This window comes from Pseudophryne corroboree, chromosome 7 (genome assembly GCF_028390025.1).
Source record: "Pseudophryne corroboree isolate aPseCor3 chromosome 7, aPseCor3.hap2, whole genome shotgun sequence".
Taxonomy (NCBI): Eukaryota; Metazoa; Chordata; class Amphibia; order Anura; family Myobatrachidae; genus Pseudophryne; species Pseudophryne corroboree.
Genome location: NC_086450.1, coordinates 42454143 through 42473257, shown reverse-complemented (window position 1 = coordinate 42473257; position 19115 = coordinate 42454143). Strand labels below are relative to the sequence as shown.

The 19115-nt window shown below is 50.2% G+C and overlaps 1 protein-coding gene across 2 annotated transcripts in view; it reads left to right on the top strand.

Moving 5' to 3' along the window:
* ITGB2 (integrin subunit beta 2) overlaps positions 1-7089 on the top strand; it is a 146120-nt gene extending 139031 nt beyond the window's left edge. For both annotated transcript variants that reach the window (XM_063933084.1, XM_063933083.1), the window contains exons 15-16: positions 5307-5473; positions 6642-7089. In XM_063933084.1, coding sequence (XP_063789154.1) covers positions 5307-5473; positions 6642-6713 — 239 coding nt within the window. In that variant the 3' untranslated portion in view covers positions 6714-7089. The remainder of the gene's footprint in view (positions 1-5306; positions 5474-6641) is intronic.
* The last annotated feature ends 12026 nt before the right edge of the window (positions 7090-19115 follow it).

Genomic DNA, 19115 nt, shown 5'->3' with positions numbered 1-19115 from the left:
GCAGGTAAGTACACATTGGGAAAAGCCGAGGACAGTGTTGTTATGGTAGGATCATGGTGACAAGCTGGACAGTCCCACTAAAGCTACACTAGTTACCGCCACGGCCAGTCGGCCACATGAGATACTTTACATAACATAAACACATCCGTCTAAGGGGGAGATTTAACCAACCTAATAAAGAGGACAAGTGGAGCCATTGGCCATAACCACCAATCAGACTTCAGCTATCATATTACTGAATGTTCTAGATATCCTCCCTTAGTTCTCTTCCATCCTCTCCAATCCATCCTTCTCAGACTCTACATTTAACTCCACCACAAAGGTCCAACCTTGACCACTTCTCTCTCTCTACACCTTCTACCTTGGAAAAGTAATTAACTCCTTCAGCCTCCAATAGTCGCTGATGACACCGAAATGTACATCTCCTCCCTTGATCGTTCCCCCTCTATCCCCTCTTTGCCATCTACTTATGGACGTCTCAGAACTCACTGAAGCATAACAAGGGTAAGACAGAACGAACTGTACTATTCACCCCATCCAGCCGGACCCCTACACCCCCCTTCCTCTATCTCTCCATTGATAACATCACCCTTCCGTCTGTCCTCTGGGTCTGTTTCCTCATTCTTATCCTCTATTCAAAATATACTGCCCCCCCCCCCCGCTTACACATTTGTAACTTCTCTAGGATGTGCTCTTTCTCTCCTCCCCAGATCCCACTAAGGGCCTAATTCAGATCTGATCACAGCAGCATTTTTTTCTCTAATGGGCAAAACCATGTGCACTGCAGGTGGGGCAGATATAACGTGCAGAGAGAGTTAGATTTTGGTGGGGTGTGTTCAAACTGAAATCTAATTTGCAGTGTAAAAATAAAGCAGCCAGTATTTACCCTGCACAGAAACAAAATAACACACCCAAATCGTACTCTCTCTACACATGTTACATCTGCCCCACCTGCACTGCACATGGTCTGAATTAGGCCCTAAACCCCTTATCCATGCACTCATCATCCCCCGCCTTGACTACTGTAACGTTCTCTTTTCTGGTCTCCCTGTGTGTCAGCTCTCCTCTCTTCAATCTTTTCCGTGTACTGATATCTATCTTATTTTCCCCTGTCTCTCTCTCTCTCTCTCTCTCTCTCTCTCTCTCTCTCTCTCTCTCTCTCTCCACACTGGGGGTAATTCCAAGATGATCGCAGCAGGAAATTTTTTTAGCAGTTGGGCAAAACCATGTGCACTGCAGGGGGGGGCAGATATAACATGTGCAGAGAGAGTTAGATTTGGGTGTGGTGTGTTCAATCTGCAATCTAAATTGCAGTGTAAAAATAAAGCAGACAGTATTTACCCTGCACAGAAACAAAATAACCCACCCAAATCTAACTCTCTCTGCAAATGTTATATCTGCCTCCCCTGCAGTGCACATGGTTTTGCCCAACTGCTAAAAAATGTCCTGCTGCGATCAACTTGGAATTACCCCCACTGTGCACAGCATTTGTCTCTTACCTCTACAACTCCTTCTCTGGCTACCTATCCACTTCAGAACCCAATGTGAAGAGCTGTTAATTGTTCAAAACACCTGAAGTATATATAGTACTATAGCTATACCAGGGGGTTTTCACCGATCACCCCAAAATATACAAAATGTCTGAAATGTTGTCACTATAACAGGAAGTATGCTAGTAGGTATATATAGTCTGTGAAGACACATGTGAACACACCTGTGAAAATAAACCAAGGGGCCCATTTCATTGAATATTTGCAGCTAAATCTCCGAAAACACCTGTTTTTGGGAGTTAACTGTAAATACTTAGGGGTATATTCAATTAGGGTCAGATCCATTCCGACACGAATTTGTTGGAATGGATCCGACAACCCCTATTCAATCTCATCTCAATTCGACTTTTAAAAAGAGGAGCCGCGGGCAGACGGAGGAGAGCAGCGCTACAATAGCGCTGCAGGAGGATGCCACACAGCCGCCAGACCTCACGGCAGTGTCCACCTGGCTCCAGCAAACGTGACCTCACTTGCTGGAGCCGGGTGGATGCTGCCGTGAGCAGCGCGGCTGTGAGACATCCTGCTGCAGCGCTGTGCTCTCCCCTGTATGCCCTTCGGCTGTCCCCCGTCTCCCTGCGGCTCCCCCTTCCCCTCTCCTCCTCTGGGTCCCACATCTCAGTCCGACATTTTTTTATGTCGGACTGAGATGGTCGGAAGCGGGGCCAAATCCTGTCGAATTTGGACCCGTTTCACTCAAAAGTACGTGAATCGGCCGCTCTGCCGCCGATTCACGTACTATTCAACAAGTCGAATTCCACAACTTGTCAAATAAAAACTGCTGGGACTGAAAAGGTCGACCTTAAAAAGTCGAAAACTGTCGTCTTTTCGACAGACGGCAGTTTTCGCCCCTAATTGAATATACCCCTTAGTATACCCCAAATGTATCACTGAGGAACTGCAACAGATATCTCTGATACCTGCTGATACCTGCTGAGATCCCTCCCTTCCCACCGGCCAGGGCTGCCATCAGAAATTGTGGGGCCTGGGACTGACCCTCCCCCCTCAAAAAAAAAAGATTATGCTACACTCATACATTGTGACGTTACATATAGGTGGAGCGTTGCAGACCTACAGGAACGGTTCAGACAGCTGATGCGCAGGAAAGGCTTGTTTTAAGAAGTTCTCCCTGCGCATCAGCCCGTTGTTGTTTCACAGCCTGGTGCAGCTCTCCAAGTATTGACACTAGGAACTAGGCATGGGCCCCCCTCTCTGTAAGGGCCCAGGACACCAGTCCCCACAGTCCCCCTCCCTGATGGCTGTCCTGCCGCCGGCAGCCGCATCCCCCATAGGTTTCCACCGGAGATGTGATGCTGCCAGATTTACCAATTTCCAGAATGCTAAGCATTCCAAAGATTGGCCCCCGCAGCTACTTCACTGTGAAGATGGCGGAAACCTATTGTAGTCTATGGGCTACACATCATAAACCTGTCTGGCAACTGGTTCCTCCGGAACCCTCCCGGAAATGGCCACTGTGCATGTGTGGTCAGTGGGACTACGCTTGCTCAGTATTCCACACTGAGCGCTGCACATTGCAGGGATTGCAGGGATGGGCTTCTTTTGGAGCCCCTCTCCCACATTTAAAACATGAAGGACCATTCGATGAAGGACCATTTGGTCTGAAACACATTAAATGGCCCACGCTGTGGTATTGTGGAGGTCTGCTGGAGGTGTAGCTGTCTGGCTCACATCCAGGGGTGTGCTGACCGCCGATTTCCGGGAGCTGAGGGCTCACTTTGCTACCAAGCAACCTGGTGAGAAGCCTTACACCTTGACCCGAGCCTGCTTCAGAGGGCGCCACCTATTGGTGATATGAAATGCTTTTTAACATGCTTTAAATGTGAGTGCAATGTATGAATAAAACTGCACCTTATTACAAAAGCAGGGCCGCAACTAGGGGGGGGGGGAGAGAAGGGAGCTAGGGGGGCACGTGCCCCGGGTGCTGGGATGTAGGGGGCGCCGAATTACTGCCTTGCCCCGGGTGACAGAAGTCCTAGTTTCGGCCCTGACAAAAGGCTTTCCACTACAGTTGCTGTTTTCTCTGTTCACATGTGAGAGTCAGTGCTCTGAATAAGGAGTGTGATCACTGATACATGGAGCCTTGAAAGAGAAGAGAAACTCTCTAGTAAGAAAAAGGGGGAGAAGAACTTTGCTTTATTGAGGAAACATCTCAGTACAGACTACGGGGGTCATTCTGACCCAATCGCACGCTGCAGTTTATCGCAGCGGTGCAATCGGGTCAGAACTGCACATGTGCCGGCACCGCAGTGCGCCGGCGCATGCCAGACGGCCGAAGGCCTTCGCTGCGGTACTATCGCCTCTGCCTGATTGACCGTTTAACCGGCGTTTCGTGGGCGCGGTCTGGCCAATGCAGGCGTGGCCGGACCATGCGGGGGGCGGGCCGCAGTGGCTGCGTGCCGGGGATCACACGCAGCCGCTGCGGGCCGGGGATCGACGAGTAGCTCCAGGCCAGCACGCTAAAGCTGTGCTGGCTGGCAGCTACTCCTGCGGGGGGAGGGGGGGCGCACTGATATGCGGGGCGGGATAGCCCTGTGCTGGATGTCACCCCGCATGTCTATGGATATGATCGTAGCCCGGCAAAATTTTGCAGGGCTGCGATCAACTCGGAATCACCCCCTATGGGCCTAATTCTGGTTGGATCGCAGTGTGCGAAAAAGATGTGCAGCGCCTGTCCTGTGCCGGGGCGGATGGGGGGGCGCAGAAAATGCAATCGCCTCTACTTGTCAATCAGGCAGATGAAGTCATGGGGCGGGGCGGCAACGCTCCATTTCCAGGGCGGAGATGGAGCGTTGCGGGAGCAGCTACGGAGAAACGGGGTCGGCGATGGGAAAATGGTGGGCATGATGGGGGTGTGACGTCACACGCAGCAGCCGCGATTGGAAACATGGAGGCGGGCATCCTGCGGGCGCAGCTATGCTGCGTCGGCGGCAGGCAACCTTAATTTCTGCTAACAAGCAGAAATTACGATGCAATTGCAATTTCTGCTTGTTGATGGGGGGAGGCGGCGGTCAGCATGCTGGGAAGCCTGGCCCTGCGATGGGCGGCCCCAGCATGCTATCAAAAGGATTGCAAATTCTGCTAATTAGCAGAACTTGAAATCCTTACTGAATTAGGCTCTATAGGCTTAATTTAGACCCTATCGCTGATGTGTAAAGATCGCCTAGAAGTGATTTTTGCACATCTGCGCATGCGGGTATGCCGGTACGCGCATGTGCAAGGTCCTAAACTGCGCTCTCTTCAGAACGCAGTTTAAGACCTAGAGGGGGACGGGAACGGGATGTCGACGCCACATTTTGTGGGCGTCGACGCTGTTTAAGGGGCGCGGCCCGGACAACCGGAGCAGGTTGCGGCGCTTGCATGACATCACACGCAGCAGCTGCGACCCTTAACATGGCAGGTAGCCATCTGCCTTTGCAGCTAGGCTGTGTACTGAAAACTTGCCCTGAGCCGGGCGTCCTCCCGCATGTCTAAGAATTTGATCATAGATGTGCATTTTTTCACACATCTACGATCAGGTCTGAATTACCCCCTATATTTGTATAAAGAGACGGGCTTCACTTTAGGGTGTTATTCCGCTGAAGGATTTCTGCTATTTACGTGTGTTCACAGACTTCTGTATACCTACCTGCATGCATCCTGTTATAGCGCCGCTTCAGAGCCCAGTTTAGACTCCTCCTTACACATAAAGCCCTTTATAACTCCCCTTATCACTATATAATGTTTTACTTTCCTCCGCAGAGTGCCCGGCAGCTCCCAACATATTTGCCATTGTGGGTGGAACCATTGGCGGTGTGATCCTTATTGGAATTTTCTCTCTTCTCATCTGGAAGCTGATAACAGAAATTACAGACCGAAAGGAGTACCAGCGATTTGAGATGGAAAGACAGCAGGCCAAGTGGAAAACCGTAAGACGTTTCTTTCTCTCCAGTGTCTTCTCCGTGCTCTTAGTTCGGGATCCGGTCTGAAGGTCGACAGTATCTAGGTCGACAATGTTTAGGTCGACCACTATAGGTCGACAGTCACTAGGTCGACATGGATGGAAGGTCGACAGGGTTTCTAGGTCGACATGTGCTAGATTGACAGGTCAAAAGGTTGACATGAGTTTTTCAAAAAAAATTTCATACTTAACGATCCACGTGGACTACGATTGGAACGGTAATCTGTGCCGAGCGAAGCGGTAGGGGAGCGAGGCACCTTGCCCGAACCTCACCTAAACCCTCCCTCGGGGAGGGGGGGGGGGGACCCAGCTGGTGAGGCTCACTGCTCTATAGTCACTGGCAAGCCTCCTGGGTAGCTACTAATTAACCAAACACAGTGGTGCTATGCTCTGATAGGTCATAACACAAGAAAGCCGCTCTGATTGGTTAGATGTAGATCTAGCAGACATGCAGCAGATTCAGTATGATATCCCAGCTGACGGGAAGCCAGCGGTCTGAATACCGACACCAGCATCTCGATAGTGTAAATCCCAACAGGGGGAGGTAAGACCGTACCCCCCTCTCCCCTAACCCTCCCCTTCTGCAGCCTAACCATAACCTCCCCTCTTAGTGCCTGACCCTAACCTCTCCCCGCTTGTGTCTAATCCTAACCCTTCCATCCCTGCAGCCTAACCCTAACCCTCTTCCGTAGTGCCTAAACCCCCCCCCCCTCCCCCGGTATTGCCTAACCCTCACTCACCTCCCAGGTTGGTCTCCTGACCGTGACCCTGTCGGGATTCCGTCTTCAGACATTGTGACAGCTGTTGGGATTCTGGCGTCGGCACATTCCGACTGCCGGAAGCCCGACAGCCGACATCTTGACCGCATCTCCATGCAATGTGGGGTTCCCACCCGTTATAATGCCTACATTATGCTGCAGTGTTGGTGTAGCTGGCGCGCCTGTAAGCTCGTTGTCTTCTAGTTTCCGTTTAGTTTTATATGGCAAAAACGATCTGTCACCCCTTTTATATATAAGCTGTGGCACTTGCCTTTTGTGACCAATGTTTGTTATGTAAACGCAGTATTTCCTTTATTTATTTTGTATATGAATTAGTGTTACAATCTAATAGTTTCTCATTATCTTCTGTTTATTTAGACGGTTAGTCCTATATTTACCAACGCCACCACCACCGTGATGAATCCAAACTTTGATGGCGATGGAGAATAATTTCAGCAACATGATATAGGATGGCATTACTTGTTTATTTGCTTCATTTATGTGAATTGCCGTTAAAGGACAGCGAAGCCCCCCCAAAAAACATTTCAAGTTCAGGTGCAGCCTAAGGCGGAATTTGTACCCCTTCCATCAAAAACCACCGTCATCCTATACTACGTACCCCCACTGGAAGACGCTACTATGGTTGAAGACAGAATAAAAGTCAGCAACCTAAAGAGTTTTGTTTCACCGGTGGTATATCGATGTGAACATCATAAACTGTACATAGAACGAATAAGTATTTAGTTTACACATCTTGTTTTATTACTTTTTTAAATCTCAATCATAAACAATTCTATAATATTTTATCTATTTTACTTGAAAATAAACGGCAAATATTTTTACAATTTTTCTTTTCTTTTTTGTTGATCTATTTGTACAAAAATATAACAAGTTTAAAAACAAAGACTCAGTAGGAAGTGTTAAAAACACTTGGGAAATCTGAACCGAGAGAGTCCCTAACTGTTGGGGTCTCTGGGGGTCATTCCGAGTTGTTCGCTCGTTGCCGATTTTCGCAACGGAACGATTAAGGCGAAAATGCGCATGGTACGCAGTGCGCATGCGCTAAGTATTTTAGCACAAAACTTAGTAGATTTACTCACGTCCGAACGAAGAATTTTCATCGTTGAAGTGATCGGAGTGTGATTGACAGGAAGTGGGTGTTTCTGGGCGGAAACTGACCGTTTTCTGGGAGTGTGCGGAAAAACGCAGGCGTGCCAGGATAAAACGCGGGACTGTCTGGAGAAACGGGGGAGTGGCTGGCCGAACACAGGGCGTGTTTGTGACGTCAAACCAGGAACGAAACGGGCTGAGCTGATCGCAGTATAGGAGTAAGTCTCGAGCTACTCAGAAACTGCTAAGAATTTTCTATTCACAATTCTGCTAATCTTTCGTTCGCTATTCTGCAATGCTAAGATACACTCCCAGAGGGCGGCGGCCTAGCGTGTGCAATGCTGCTAAAAGCAGCTAGCGAGCAAACAACTCGGAATCACCCCCTGCAATTCGACACCCTAGTGAGTGGTGGATCCAGGTACAAAAATATGCTTTGTGTTATGATTCCAATACTCCGGTCTGGGGAGATCTTATAGCAAGGACCCGAGTACTGGAACGTAATGCTGGGAAATGGGAGTGGGAACGGGAATAGCCCCTGGCGCCCTATCTCCGTTGTCTCGCCCGTGTTGTCAGAAATCTCTTGCGAGACTATGGTTACTTGAGCCCATGGCAGCCGCGTTTGAAGGGCGGATTACGTCTGCCCAACTCCGATGCCCCCTCAGGTCTTCATGGGAGACAAAGAGAAATCCGAGACAGGGTGATAACAAGGGGCCCTCTAACTAAACAACAAAGCCAGGGGCTATACACTAACTTTAAACTAGAGTATGTGCGGAAAAACCGCCAGGGAAAAGGACAACCAAAATACCCACTTGTCCACTCTCCTACTCGGCACCGCCGAGTTCCGGAGAGGACTGTGGGAGCGGAAACCTCCGCAAATGCTCCAAAACAGAATACGAGATGAAGCGACCTAGGCCGCAGCACGCGGCAGAGCCGCCACTCACGAAAACCACTTGAGATCCTCTAGCGACTGTTGCGGGTAATTGAGGACCGGAAGGCTCCTTGGGATGAGATGACAACTACAAGATTCAGGAACTCTGAGGACAGGAATGACCGGACACAGCAGAACTGGAACAGACGTTCAGCAAACCAAAGCAGCATGCAGGAAGCTATAACCGGCGTCTGTGTGAAGCACTGAGAAGGCTTTAAGCACTGCATCCTCCAATCAGGGTTCAGAAGCCGATTAACATAAATGTCGTGCAGCTGCCTTGCTGCACGACCAGAAGACCAGTGTGTTTAATTACTTGATTGACCCTGCAACGGGGAACGTGGTCCGCCCGTGGCGTCCCCGTTGCTAGGGACCCGGCGGCTCAGGGCGCACGGCGTCCCAGCGTTGCTAGGGACCCGGCGGCTCAGTGCGCACGGCGTCCCAGCGTTGCTAGGGACCCGGCGACTCAGCCCGCTCGGCGTCCCTAGTTGCTAGGCGCCGGGCCGCAACGAGATCTCGGACCGCGGCGCCTAACACTTTCACCCCCACCCGTAACCCCACCACAAACTTCTCCTCCAACACCCCCCACACTTATCATGGGGGGTCATTCCGACCCGTTCGCACGCGGTAAGAATGGGTGCGGAATGAGCATGCGCGGCGGCCGCAGTGTGCATGCGCGACGTTGCCCGGTGACGGGTCGTCGGGTTATGTCACGGCTACCGACAAAAGCGGTCGCAGAGAAGATTGACAGGAAGAAGGCAGTCCAGGGCGGATCCGGACCGTTTGGAGCCGTTTTCGGGGAGTGGTGAGTGAAACGCAGGCGTGTCCAGGACAACGGAGGGCGGAGGTGTGACGTCAAAGCCAGGCCCATCATCGCTGGATCCATCGCACAGGGTAAGTATGTCCAGGCCTAGTCTTGTTTCGTGTGAAATATTTTTATCTTAGCAGAGCTGCACAAGCGATCGTAGCCCTGCTATGCTAATATACACTCCCCCATAGGCGTGGACTAGTTGATCGCAGCAGCAGCAAAAAGTAGCTGGCTGCGATCAACTCGGAATGACCACCATGGTCTCTTCTCCCACTCATTCCATAGTCTCTCCCTATCTTTCTTACCACAACTTCCAAAGTCCCCATCTCTCTCCCACACACACATTCTATCTTGCGGAAATCAGATTAAAATACCTATGTACATGAGCACCATGCTTATACCCCTTTCAGATTGACAACAGCCAGGTCGCACCCAGGAATGTGTACACGGGTTCCCAGGTGAGACCCGGCTTGAGACCCCTTCAGACTTGCGGCCCGACCCGGCATATTGCCGGTTTGGTGACGTCACCGCTGACGCTACCGGAAGCTGTGCTTGGAGATAATAATCTCCAAGCACCGCCTCCTCCTCGCCTTGACCCGGCATACCCATTCACACTGCACCGCATCCCGGGACGATCCCGGATATAACCCTGGACGAGACTTGGGATGAAAAGCCGGGACGCTCGTCCCGGGATATTCTTACAGGACCCTTTCACACTGAGCAAATTCCCGGGTTGATGCGCGTTCATGTGCAATAACCCAGGAAATTTTGGTCAGTCTGAAATGGGTATTAGAGGAGGAGAGATAGGAAGTTGAGGCCGGGGAAGAAGAGACAGAAGTGGCAGTGTCAGACTGGGGCATGTAGGGCCCACCGGGGAATGCAGTAATAGGGGCCCATACTTAAGGGTGTGGCCAGCCTACAAAGGGGGTGTGGCCAGCCTCTACAGAGGCTTGAAATACACAATAGTCTAGTGCAGTGTAATGCAACATATATACCATGTATAATACATGTGCACAGTCTGGAACCTGATCCCTAGAGGAAGGAGTGGACACTCAGGCAGTGGGGCCTACCGGTGGTTTCCCTGGAACCCCTGTGGGCCAGTCCGACCCTGGCAGTGGGCCAGGATGTGGTGATAATGATAGCAAACGGAACTCAGGCTCTCTGAAAGAGGAGGCTCTGTAGGATGAGGAGACCCACTGAGACGGAATTCCCAGGTCCTTGCCAACACAGATCCTGGCCACTAACTGACACTGATTCACTATACCCCCCCCCCCCCTCCCCAACCCCCCCTCCCAGATAGCAGCCCTGGGTATGACGGGGGCCTTGAGTCCCTAGTGACAATGGTGCAGGAGCACCTGCTGTGCCACCAGGAGGTCTGCCACTGATAATTGCTGTAGCAGGACGGGGCTATTCATGTGATTAAGGTATGCTATAAAGCGTAGGCTCCAGGAGATTCTGAAGTGTAAGCTATTGGACATAAGGTTGCCTGAGGTCAGGCAACGGATTTCCCCATAACAAAAATATAATATACAATGCAGCATGGAGGGAGCACATCTAAACAATTACAGATGTGCCGTTGTATGTCCTTTGTCTGGGCGCTCCATACAAGTCATGGCATGTAAATACCACGCATTGCCAATCTAACATTAGAGGATCCACTCCATGCAGTACATAGCTCAACCACTGGGTGGCCAGTGCTCTGCTGATGAAAACGACAGCACTGAATACAGTAGCAGTGGGGGTGGGGTGGGGGGGCGGCAATCACGTACAGTGTAAACAGTTGCAGATGTGCAGTAAATCACCTGAGCAACAGTGAACAAGGATTTTATTTTGCTTGCTCTTGCTAAAAAAGTCGTACAACAAGTCTGTTTAATAATACTGCACGAGTGCTGTTCCCATGCTGGGACTTGTAGTCCCGTGCATCCCTGTTTGTTGCCGCTCCAATACCGCCTTCACACTAATTGACACTGGTGGTCATTCCAAGTTGATCGCTCGCTAGCAGTTTTTAGCAGCCGTGCAAACGCTATGCCGCCGCCCACTGGGAGTGTATTTTAGCTTAGCAGAAGTGCGAACGAAAGGATTGGCGGCAAACTTTTTTTATGCAGTTTTAGAGTAGCTCAATACCTACTCAGCGCTTGCGATGACTTCAGACTGTTCAGTTCCTGATTTGACGTCACAAACACGCCCTGCGTTCGCCCAACCACGCCAGCGTTTTTCCTGGCACTCCTGCGTTTTTTCGAAACACTCCCTGAAAATGGTCAGTTGACACCCAGAAACGCCCACTTCCTGTCAACCACTCTGCGGCCAGCAGTGCGACTGAAAAGCTTCACTAGACCTTGTGTGAAACTACATCATTCGTTGTAATAGTATGACGCGCGTGCGCATCGCGACGCATACGCATGCGCGAAAGTGCCCTTTTTTTGCCTCATCGCTGCACAGCGAACGAATGCAGCTAGTGATCAACTCGGAATGACCACCACTGTCTGCTAGCTGTAAATAAGTCGCACACTCACAATAATTGACTCTGAAAACAAAATGCAAGGTAAATACAAAATATTTAACTACAGTAAAAGGCATCACAAGGGGGAGTGCAGCTCCTGAACAGGTGGCTGCAGTGGGTTAGTGGTATTGTCAACATTTAACATAGCGTTGAACCGGGGTTCGATTCTCATTAAGGACAGGTTGACGAATACATTTGATTTTGTTCTCAAATTTATAGTATATAGTTGTTGTTTTTTTTAACTGTTAATTTTAGATTGCTCTGCAAGTGAAATATTGACAATCAAGACACTATGGGGTATATGCAATTGCCGGCGACTTGCCGCAAAAGTAAAAAAACTGGCCGTTTTCGCAAAAAAAAAACATGTCGATTTGGATTCGACAATGCAATACAGTACTTTTCGACAAAAAAATGGACGTTTCAGATTCGACTTTTTGCAATTCGACATTTTCTAAATTCGACATGTCTGCAGTGGTAAAAATGCGGCAATTCGACAAAAGTATATTCAATTGAAGAATGTCGATTCGACAACAGTGCTTTTCGACAGTAATTTTGTCAATTTCATTCTGCCTCACTTTGCTGGCGGAATCTAATAAAAAAAATGTAAAACATGTTTTTTTGTGTGTTTTTTTATTGCTAATAGCAGATCTATTTATAGTAGAAGGGATTAGGTACTTGGTTTGTCTATTTAGGAGCCACAAGTATTATTTATATATTTTTTTAAATATATATATATATATTTTTTTTTTAATGGAATGGGTTAAAAACCCGGAAAAAAAATGCGTGGGGTCCCCCCTCCTAAGCATAACCAGCCTCGGGCTCTTTGAGCCGGTCCTGGTTGTAAAAATACGGGGGGGGGGGGGGGGAAATGACAGGGGATCCCCCGTATTTTTAGAACCAGCACTGGGCTCTGCGTCCGGTCCTGGTGCAAAAAATACGGGGGACAAAAGACGTAGGGGTCCCCCGTATTTTTTACACCAGCACCGGGCTCCACTAGCTGGGGAGATAATGCCACAGCCGGAGGACACTTTTATACCGGTCCCTGCAGCCGTGGCATTAAAACCCCAACTAGTCACCCCTGGCCGGGGTATCCTGGAGGGTCCCTTCAGCCTGATTGGCTGAAGGGACCCTCTGCGACAGCAGTCACGGGGGGTTTCAGCATTCGGGGAGAGGGGTCCCATGTGTAAACATGGGACCCCTTTCAGTCCGTGTGGATCGGGTATGCGGTTTGTTTTTTTGCCAAGTACGTGGATTACAAATAAAAGAACAGGACACTGGATTTAGGTGAGTATATAATTATATTTTCAGGTACCCCGGATTCTTGGAGACGTGTGGACAGACGGAGACGTGGACACAGTCGGCGTGTCATCATAGGTAAGTATGTGTGTGTCGGCATGTATGTAATAAAGTTTTACTTTCAAGGTGTGCGTGTCCTGTTTTTTGTTGGGTATTTTTTTTGCAGTAGAACTACAGGAACCAGCGGGCCCGTTTCCCCCCCGCATGCTGGTACTTGTGGTTCTCCAAGTACCAGCTTGCGGGGGAGGTTTGCTGGGACTTGTAGTTCTTCTGCAAAAAACAATATTCTTTAATTTTACACAAGGCTATCAGCCTCCCATCCGCAGCCCATGGATGGGGGGGACAGCCTCGGGCTTCACCCCTGGCCCTTGAGTGGCTGGGGGGACCCCTTGATTTAAGGGGTCCCCACTCCTCCTGGGTACCCCAGCCAGGGGTGACTAGTTGGGTATTTAATGCCACGGCCGCAGGGAGCGGTATAAAAGTGTCCCCCGGCTGTGGCATTATCTGTCCAGCTAGTGGAGCCCCGGTGCTGGTACAAAAAATACGAGGGACCCCTACGCTTTTTGTCCCCCGTATTTTTTGCACCAGGACCAGGCGCAGAGCCCGGTGCTGGTTGTTAAAATACGGGGGATCCCCTGTCATTTCCCCCCCCGTATTTTTGCAACCAGGACCGGCTCAAAGAGCCCGAGGCTGGTTATGCTTAGGAGGGGGGACCCCACGCATTTTCCCCCCGTGTTTTTTAACCATTTCTGCGCCGTCGGAAAAGTCGAATCCAGGACGCACTTATCCGTCAATTCCTCCGTTTTTCGACAGCGGGACTGTCGAATCCGTTTTGTATTGAATATGTCGAATTCCGGCACCCCCCGGCCGGAATTTGACTGTCGAATTGTGTCGAATTTAGAAACGGTCGAATTCCGGCATATACCCCTATCGGGGTAATTCTGAGTTGATCGCAGCAGCAAGTTTGTTAGCAGTTGGGCAAAACCATGTGCACTGCAGGGGGGGCAGGTATAACATTTGCAGAGAGAGTTAGATTTGGGTGGGTTATTTTGTTTCTGTGCAGGGTAAATACTGGCTGCTTTATTTTTACACTGCAATTTAGATTTCAGTTTGAACACACCTCACCCAAATCTAACTCTCTCTGCACATGTTATATCTGTCCCCCCTGCAGTGCACATGGGGGGTAATTCCAAGTTGATCGCAGCAGGATTTTTGATAGCAATTGGGCAAAACCATGTGCATTGCAGGGGAGGCAGATATAACATGTGCAGAGAGAGTTAGATTTGGGTGGGGTGTGTTCAGTCTGCAATCTAATTTGCAGTGTAAAAAATAAAGCAGCCGGTATTTACCCTGCACAGAAATAAAATAACCCACCCAAATATAACTCTTTCTGCACATGTTATATCTGCCCCCCCCCCCCCCCCCCCCCCTGCAGTGCACATGGTTTTGCCCAATTGCTATCAAAAATCCTGCTGCGATCAACTTGGAATTACCCTCATGGTTTTGCCAAACTGCTAACAAATTTGTTGCTGCGATCAACTCAGAATTAGGCCCTATGTTTTTCTATGTACAGTATATGTACAGTTTATGCAGAGCCATTAGTGTGCAATGATGCTAATGTCACTGCTTGTGCTGCATGTTCTGTTTATTTTACTGCAACGACAGAGCTTTGGAAAGTGTACAGTACAGAGGCTACTGATAATGCTAAAAGGTCCGGCAACTTTGACGCAGTGTATGGAAAAGGGAAAAAAATATCACGCAGAGTGTTACTGTGTCCATAGCTCTACCCACAGTAATTGCACAGGGCGTTTTGTGAACACCTTAGGCCGGGGCCACACCTGGCGGCCAATTGGGTCCCGTTCAGCGTTGGTCGCAGGGAGACTGCACATGGGTGCCTATGCAGAAGCCCACACATGTGCGGCAGTCCCGCCGCCGCCCACTCCAACCGCAGCATGCTGCAGTTGGGAGGATGGCAGGACGACGTGATTTCAGTGTGAACACATACACAAATCCCGTGGGTCACTGGCCGTATCCTGTTCTGCGGCATCCCGCAGAACAGGATCCGTGTGAACACAAAACCCCCCCTCCCGGCCAAGTGGGTCCCATTCAGTGGGACACGCTTGGCCGCTATGTGTGGCCCCAGCCTTACAGTACTGCTTAGATTCCTACCAGACATGGCCATTATTATGCTAATAAATTGCAGCTCATGTTTACTTTGGGGGATGGAGGTATACAGGATGAGGGTTTTTATATGCCTCTAGGCATACATTATACGGTGTACAGACACAAGGAGCCATTGTGTACTAGGCACTATAAAGTCGCACATGCAGATGAGATGAGTTCATGCTGAGACTTGTAGTACCATATGGGTGTCACTTTTGGCGTAAAATAAAAAAAAACGAGATTTATGGTAAGAACTTACCTTTGTTAAATCTCTTTCTGCGAGGTACACTGGGCTCCACAAGTCTGGACAATGGGGTGTAGAGTAGGATCTTGATCCGAGGCACCAACAGGCTCAAAGCTCTGACTGTTCCCAGAATGCACAGCGCCGCCTCCTCTATAACCCCGCTTCCCTGCACAGGAGCTCAGTTTTTAGTTAACCAGCCCAATGCAGTAGCAGGAAAAGAGACGACAACGGTTAGTAGCCACATACCACACACTCTCACGACAGGAGAAGTGTCAGCGGCTAATGCCATATCAACCCAAAGAAGCTAAGTGTGTCAGGGTAGGCGCCTTGTGGAGCCCAGTGTACCACGCAGAAAGAGATTTAACAAAGGTAAGTTCTTACCATAAATCTCGTTTTCTGCTGTGGGGTACCCTGGGCTCCACAAGGATAGACATTGGGGATGTCCTAAAGCAGTTCCTTATGGGAGGGGGCGCACTGTAGCGGGCACAAGAACCCTGCGTCCAAAGGAAGCATCCTGGGAAGCGGCAGTATCGAAGGCATAGAACCTTATGAACGTGTTCACTGAGGACTACGTAGCTGCCTTGCACAATTGTTCAAGGGTCGCACCACGGCGGGCCGCCCAAGAAGGTCCAACAGACCGAGTAGAATGGGCCGTAATGTGAGCAGGAGCCGACCGACCAGCCCTCACATAAGCATGTGCAATCACCATTCTAATCCATCTGGCCAAAGTCTGCTTGTGAGCAGGCCATCCCAGTTTGTGAAATCCAAACAGTACAAAGAGAGAATCAGATTTCCTAATGGAAGCAGTTCTCTTCACATAGATACGGAGAGCCCGTACCACATCCAAAGACCGCTCTTTGGTAGACAGATCAGGAGAAACAAGTGCCGGAACTACAATCTCCTGGTTAAGGTGGAACGAGGAAACCACCTTAGGTAAATATCCGGGACGAGTCCTCAGAACCGCCCGGTCACGGTGAAATATCAGATATGGGGAACTACAGGACAAGGCTCCCAAATCCGACACTCTTCTAGCTGAAGCAATAGCCAGCAGAAACACCACCTTGAGGGAAAGCCACTTAAGATCAGCTGAATCAAGAGGTTCAAAAGGAGACTCTTGTAACGCCTCCAAAACCACCAACAAGTCCCAAGGAGCCACAGGCGGGACATACGGAGGTTGGATACGCAACACACCCTGAGTAAAGGTATGCACATCAGGTAAGGTCGCAATTTTTCTCTGAAACCAGACCAACAAGGCAGAAATATGAACCTTGAGGGAGGCCAGACGCAGGCCTAAGTCCAGGCCCTGCTGAATAAAAGCCAACAACTTGGCTATACTAAACTTGGAAGCGTCATAATCGTTAGATGCGCACCAAACAAAGTAAGAATGCCAGACCCTATAGTAAATCCGAACAGAAGCTGGTTTCCGGACCCGCAACATAGTTTGAATGACCGCCTCAGAAAACCCTTTAGCCCTTAAGACGGAAGCTTCAAGAGCCACGTCGTCAAAGACAGCCGGGCTAGGTCCTGGTAGACACAGGGGCCCTGAACGAGGAGGTCTGGGCGTTGTGGAAGTAGAACTGGACGCTCTGATGATAGGCCTTGCAGGTCTGAGAACCAGTGCCGTCTGGGCCACGCTGGAGCTATGAGAAGCAGAATTCCTTTTTCTTGCTTGAACTTCCGAATTACCCTGGGCAGGAGTGACACCGGAGGGAACACGTACGGCAGCCAAAACCTCCACGGCACCGCCAGCGCATCCACGAATGCTGCTTGAGGATCCCTTGTCCTTGTTCCAAAGACCGGAACCTTGTGATTGTGTCGAGACGCCATCAGATCTACGTCTGGAAGACCCCACTTTTCCACTAGGAGTTGAAACACTTCTGGATGGAGGCCCCACTCACGCCCTGAAGACTGAGAAAGTCCGCTTCCCAATTCAGGACTCCCGGAATGAAGATTTCCGATATGGCCGGTAGATGGCGTTCCGCCCAATGTAGAATCCGTGAGATTTCCTTCATTGCCAGACGGCTTCGAGTGCCGCCTTGATGATTTATGTAAGCCACTGTGGTGGCGTTGTCCGACTGCACTTGAACAGGACGGTTCTGAATTAAATGCTGGGCTAGGTTCAATGCATTGAAGACCGCCCGCAATTCCAGAATGTTGATTGAGAGGAGGGACTCATCCTTGGTCCACCGACCCTGCAAGGATTGTTGCTCCAGCACCGCGCCCCAACCTCTTAGACTGGCATCTGTCGTCAACAGGACCCAGTTGGATATCAAGAAGGGACGGCCCCTGCACAATTGTTGGTCCTGGAGCCACCAGAGCAGCGACAGATGGACCTGCGGAGTCAATGAGATCATTTGAGACCTGATCCGGTGAGGCAGGCCGTCCCACTTGGCTAGAATCAGCCTCTGGAGGGGGCGAGAATGGAATTGAGCATACTCCACAATGTCGAATGCTGATACCATGAGGCCCAGCACCTGCATCGCCGAATGTATCGACACTTGCGGACGAGAAAGGAAGCAACGAATCCTGTCCTGAAGCTTCAGGACTTTCTCCTGACACAAGAACAACCTCTGGTTGTGAGTGTCCAATAGCGCTCCCAAATGCACCATGCTCTGAGCAGGGATCAGGGAGGATTTCTTCCAGTTGATGAGCCACCCATGGGCTTGTAGAAACCAGACCGTCATATCTAGATGACGTAGGAGAAGATCTCGGGAATTTGCCAGGATTAACAAGTAGTCCAGATACGGCAGTATCCTGACCCCTTGACGGCGGAGTACCACCGTCATCACCGCCATGACTTTGGTGAAGACTCGCAGAGCCGTTGTTAAACCAAAAGGTAACGCCCGAAACTGGTAATGGAGGTTGCCAATAGCAAACCTCAGGTATTGCTGATGTGACGCTGCTATAGGAATATGCAGGTAAGCATCCTGTATGTCCAGGGAGACCATGTAGTCCCCAGGTTCCAAGGCCAGAACTATAGAGCGAAGGGTTTCCATACGGAACTTGGAAACCTTCACAAACCTGTTCAATGCCTTGAGGTTGAGAATGGGCTGGGAGGACCCATTCGGTTTCGGGACTAGAAACAGCGGAGAATAGTACCCCCGGCCCCTCTGCGCAAGAGGCACCTGTACTACGACTCCTGTATCCAGGAGGGTTTGTACCACCGAATGCAGAGTGTTTTGCCTTTGTCTGGTCCAACAGCAAAATCGATGAGGGGGTCGGTTTTTGAAGGCTATGGCGTAACCTCGAGTGACGACTTCCCGTACCCAGGCATCTGAAGTGGTCTTCAACCATTCCTGGGTATACCCTAGAAGCCGGCCCCCCACCCTGGGATCCCCCAGGGGGAGGCCCGCCCCGTCATGCAGTAGGCTTATCAGCCTTGGAAGCTGGCTGACGGGCCGCCCAGGCTCTTTTGGGCTTTGGCTTACCAGGTTTGGAAGTGCAGGCCTGCTTGTTGTACGCCTGACCTTTTGCTTTACCTGAAGGACGAAAGGGGCGAAAGGAAGTACCTTTAGCCTTTGACACAGAAGGAGCTGTATTAGGCAGACAGGCAGTTTTGGCAGTAGCCAAGTCAGCCACTATCTTATTTAAGTCCTCCCCAAACAGAATATCTTCCTTGAAAGGGAGTACCTCCAGGGTTTTTCTAGAGTCCAGATCCACAGACCAGGATCTCAGCCACAATATCCGGTGAGCCAGGACTGACGTAGTAGAGGCCTTGGCTGCTAGGATACCGGCATCAGAAACCGCCTCTTTAATATAGTGAGAAGCTGTGCAATATATGACAAGCATTGTCTAGCATGGTCAGA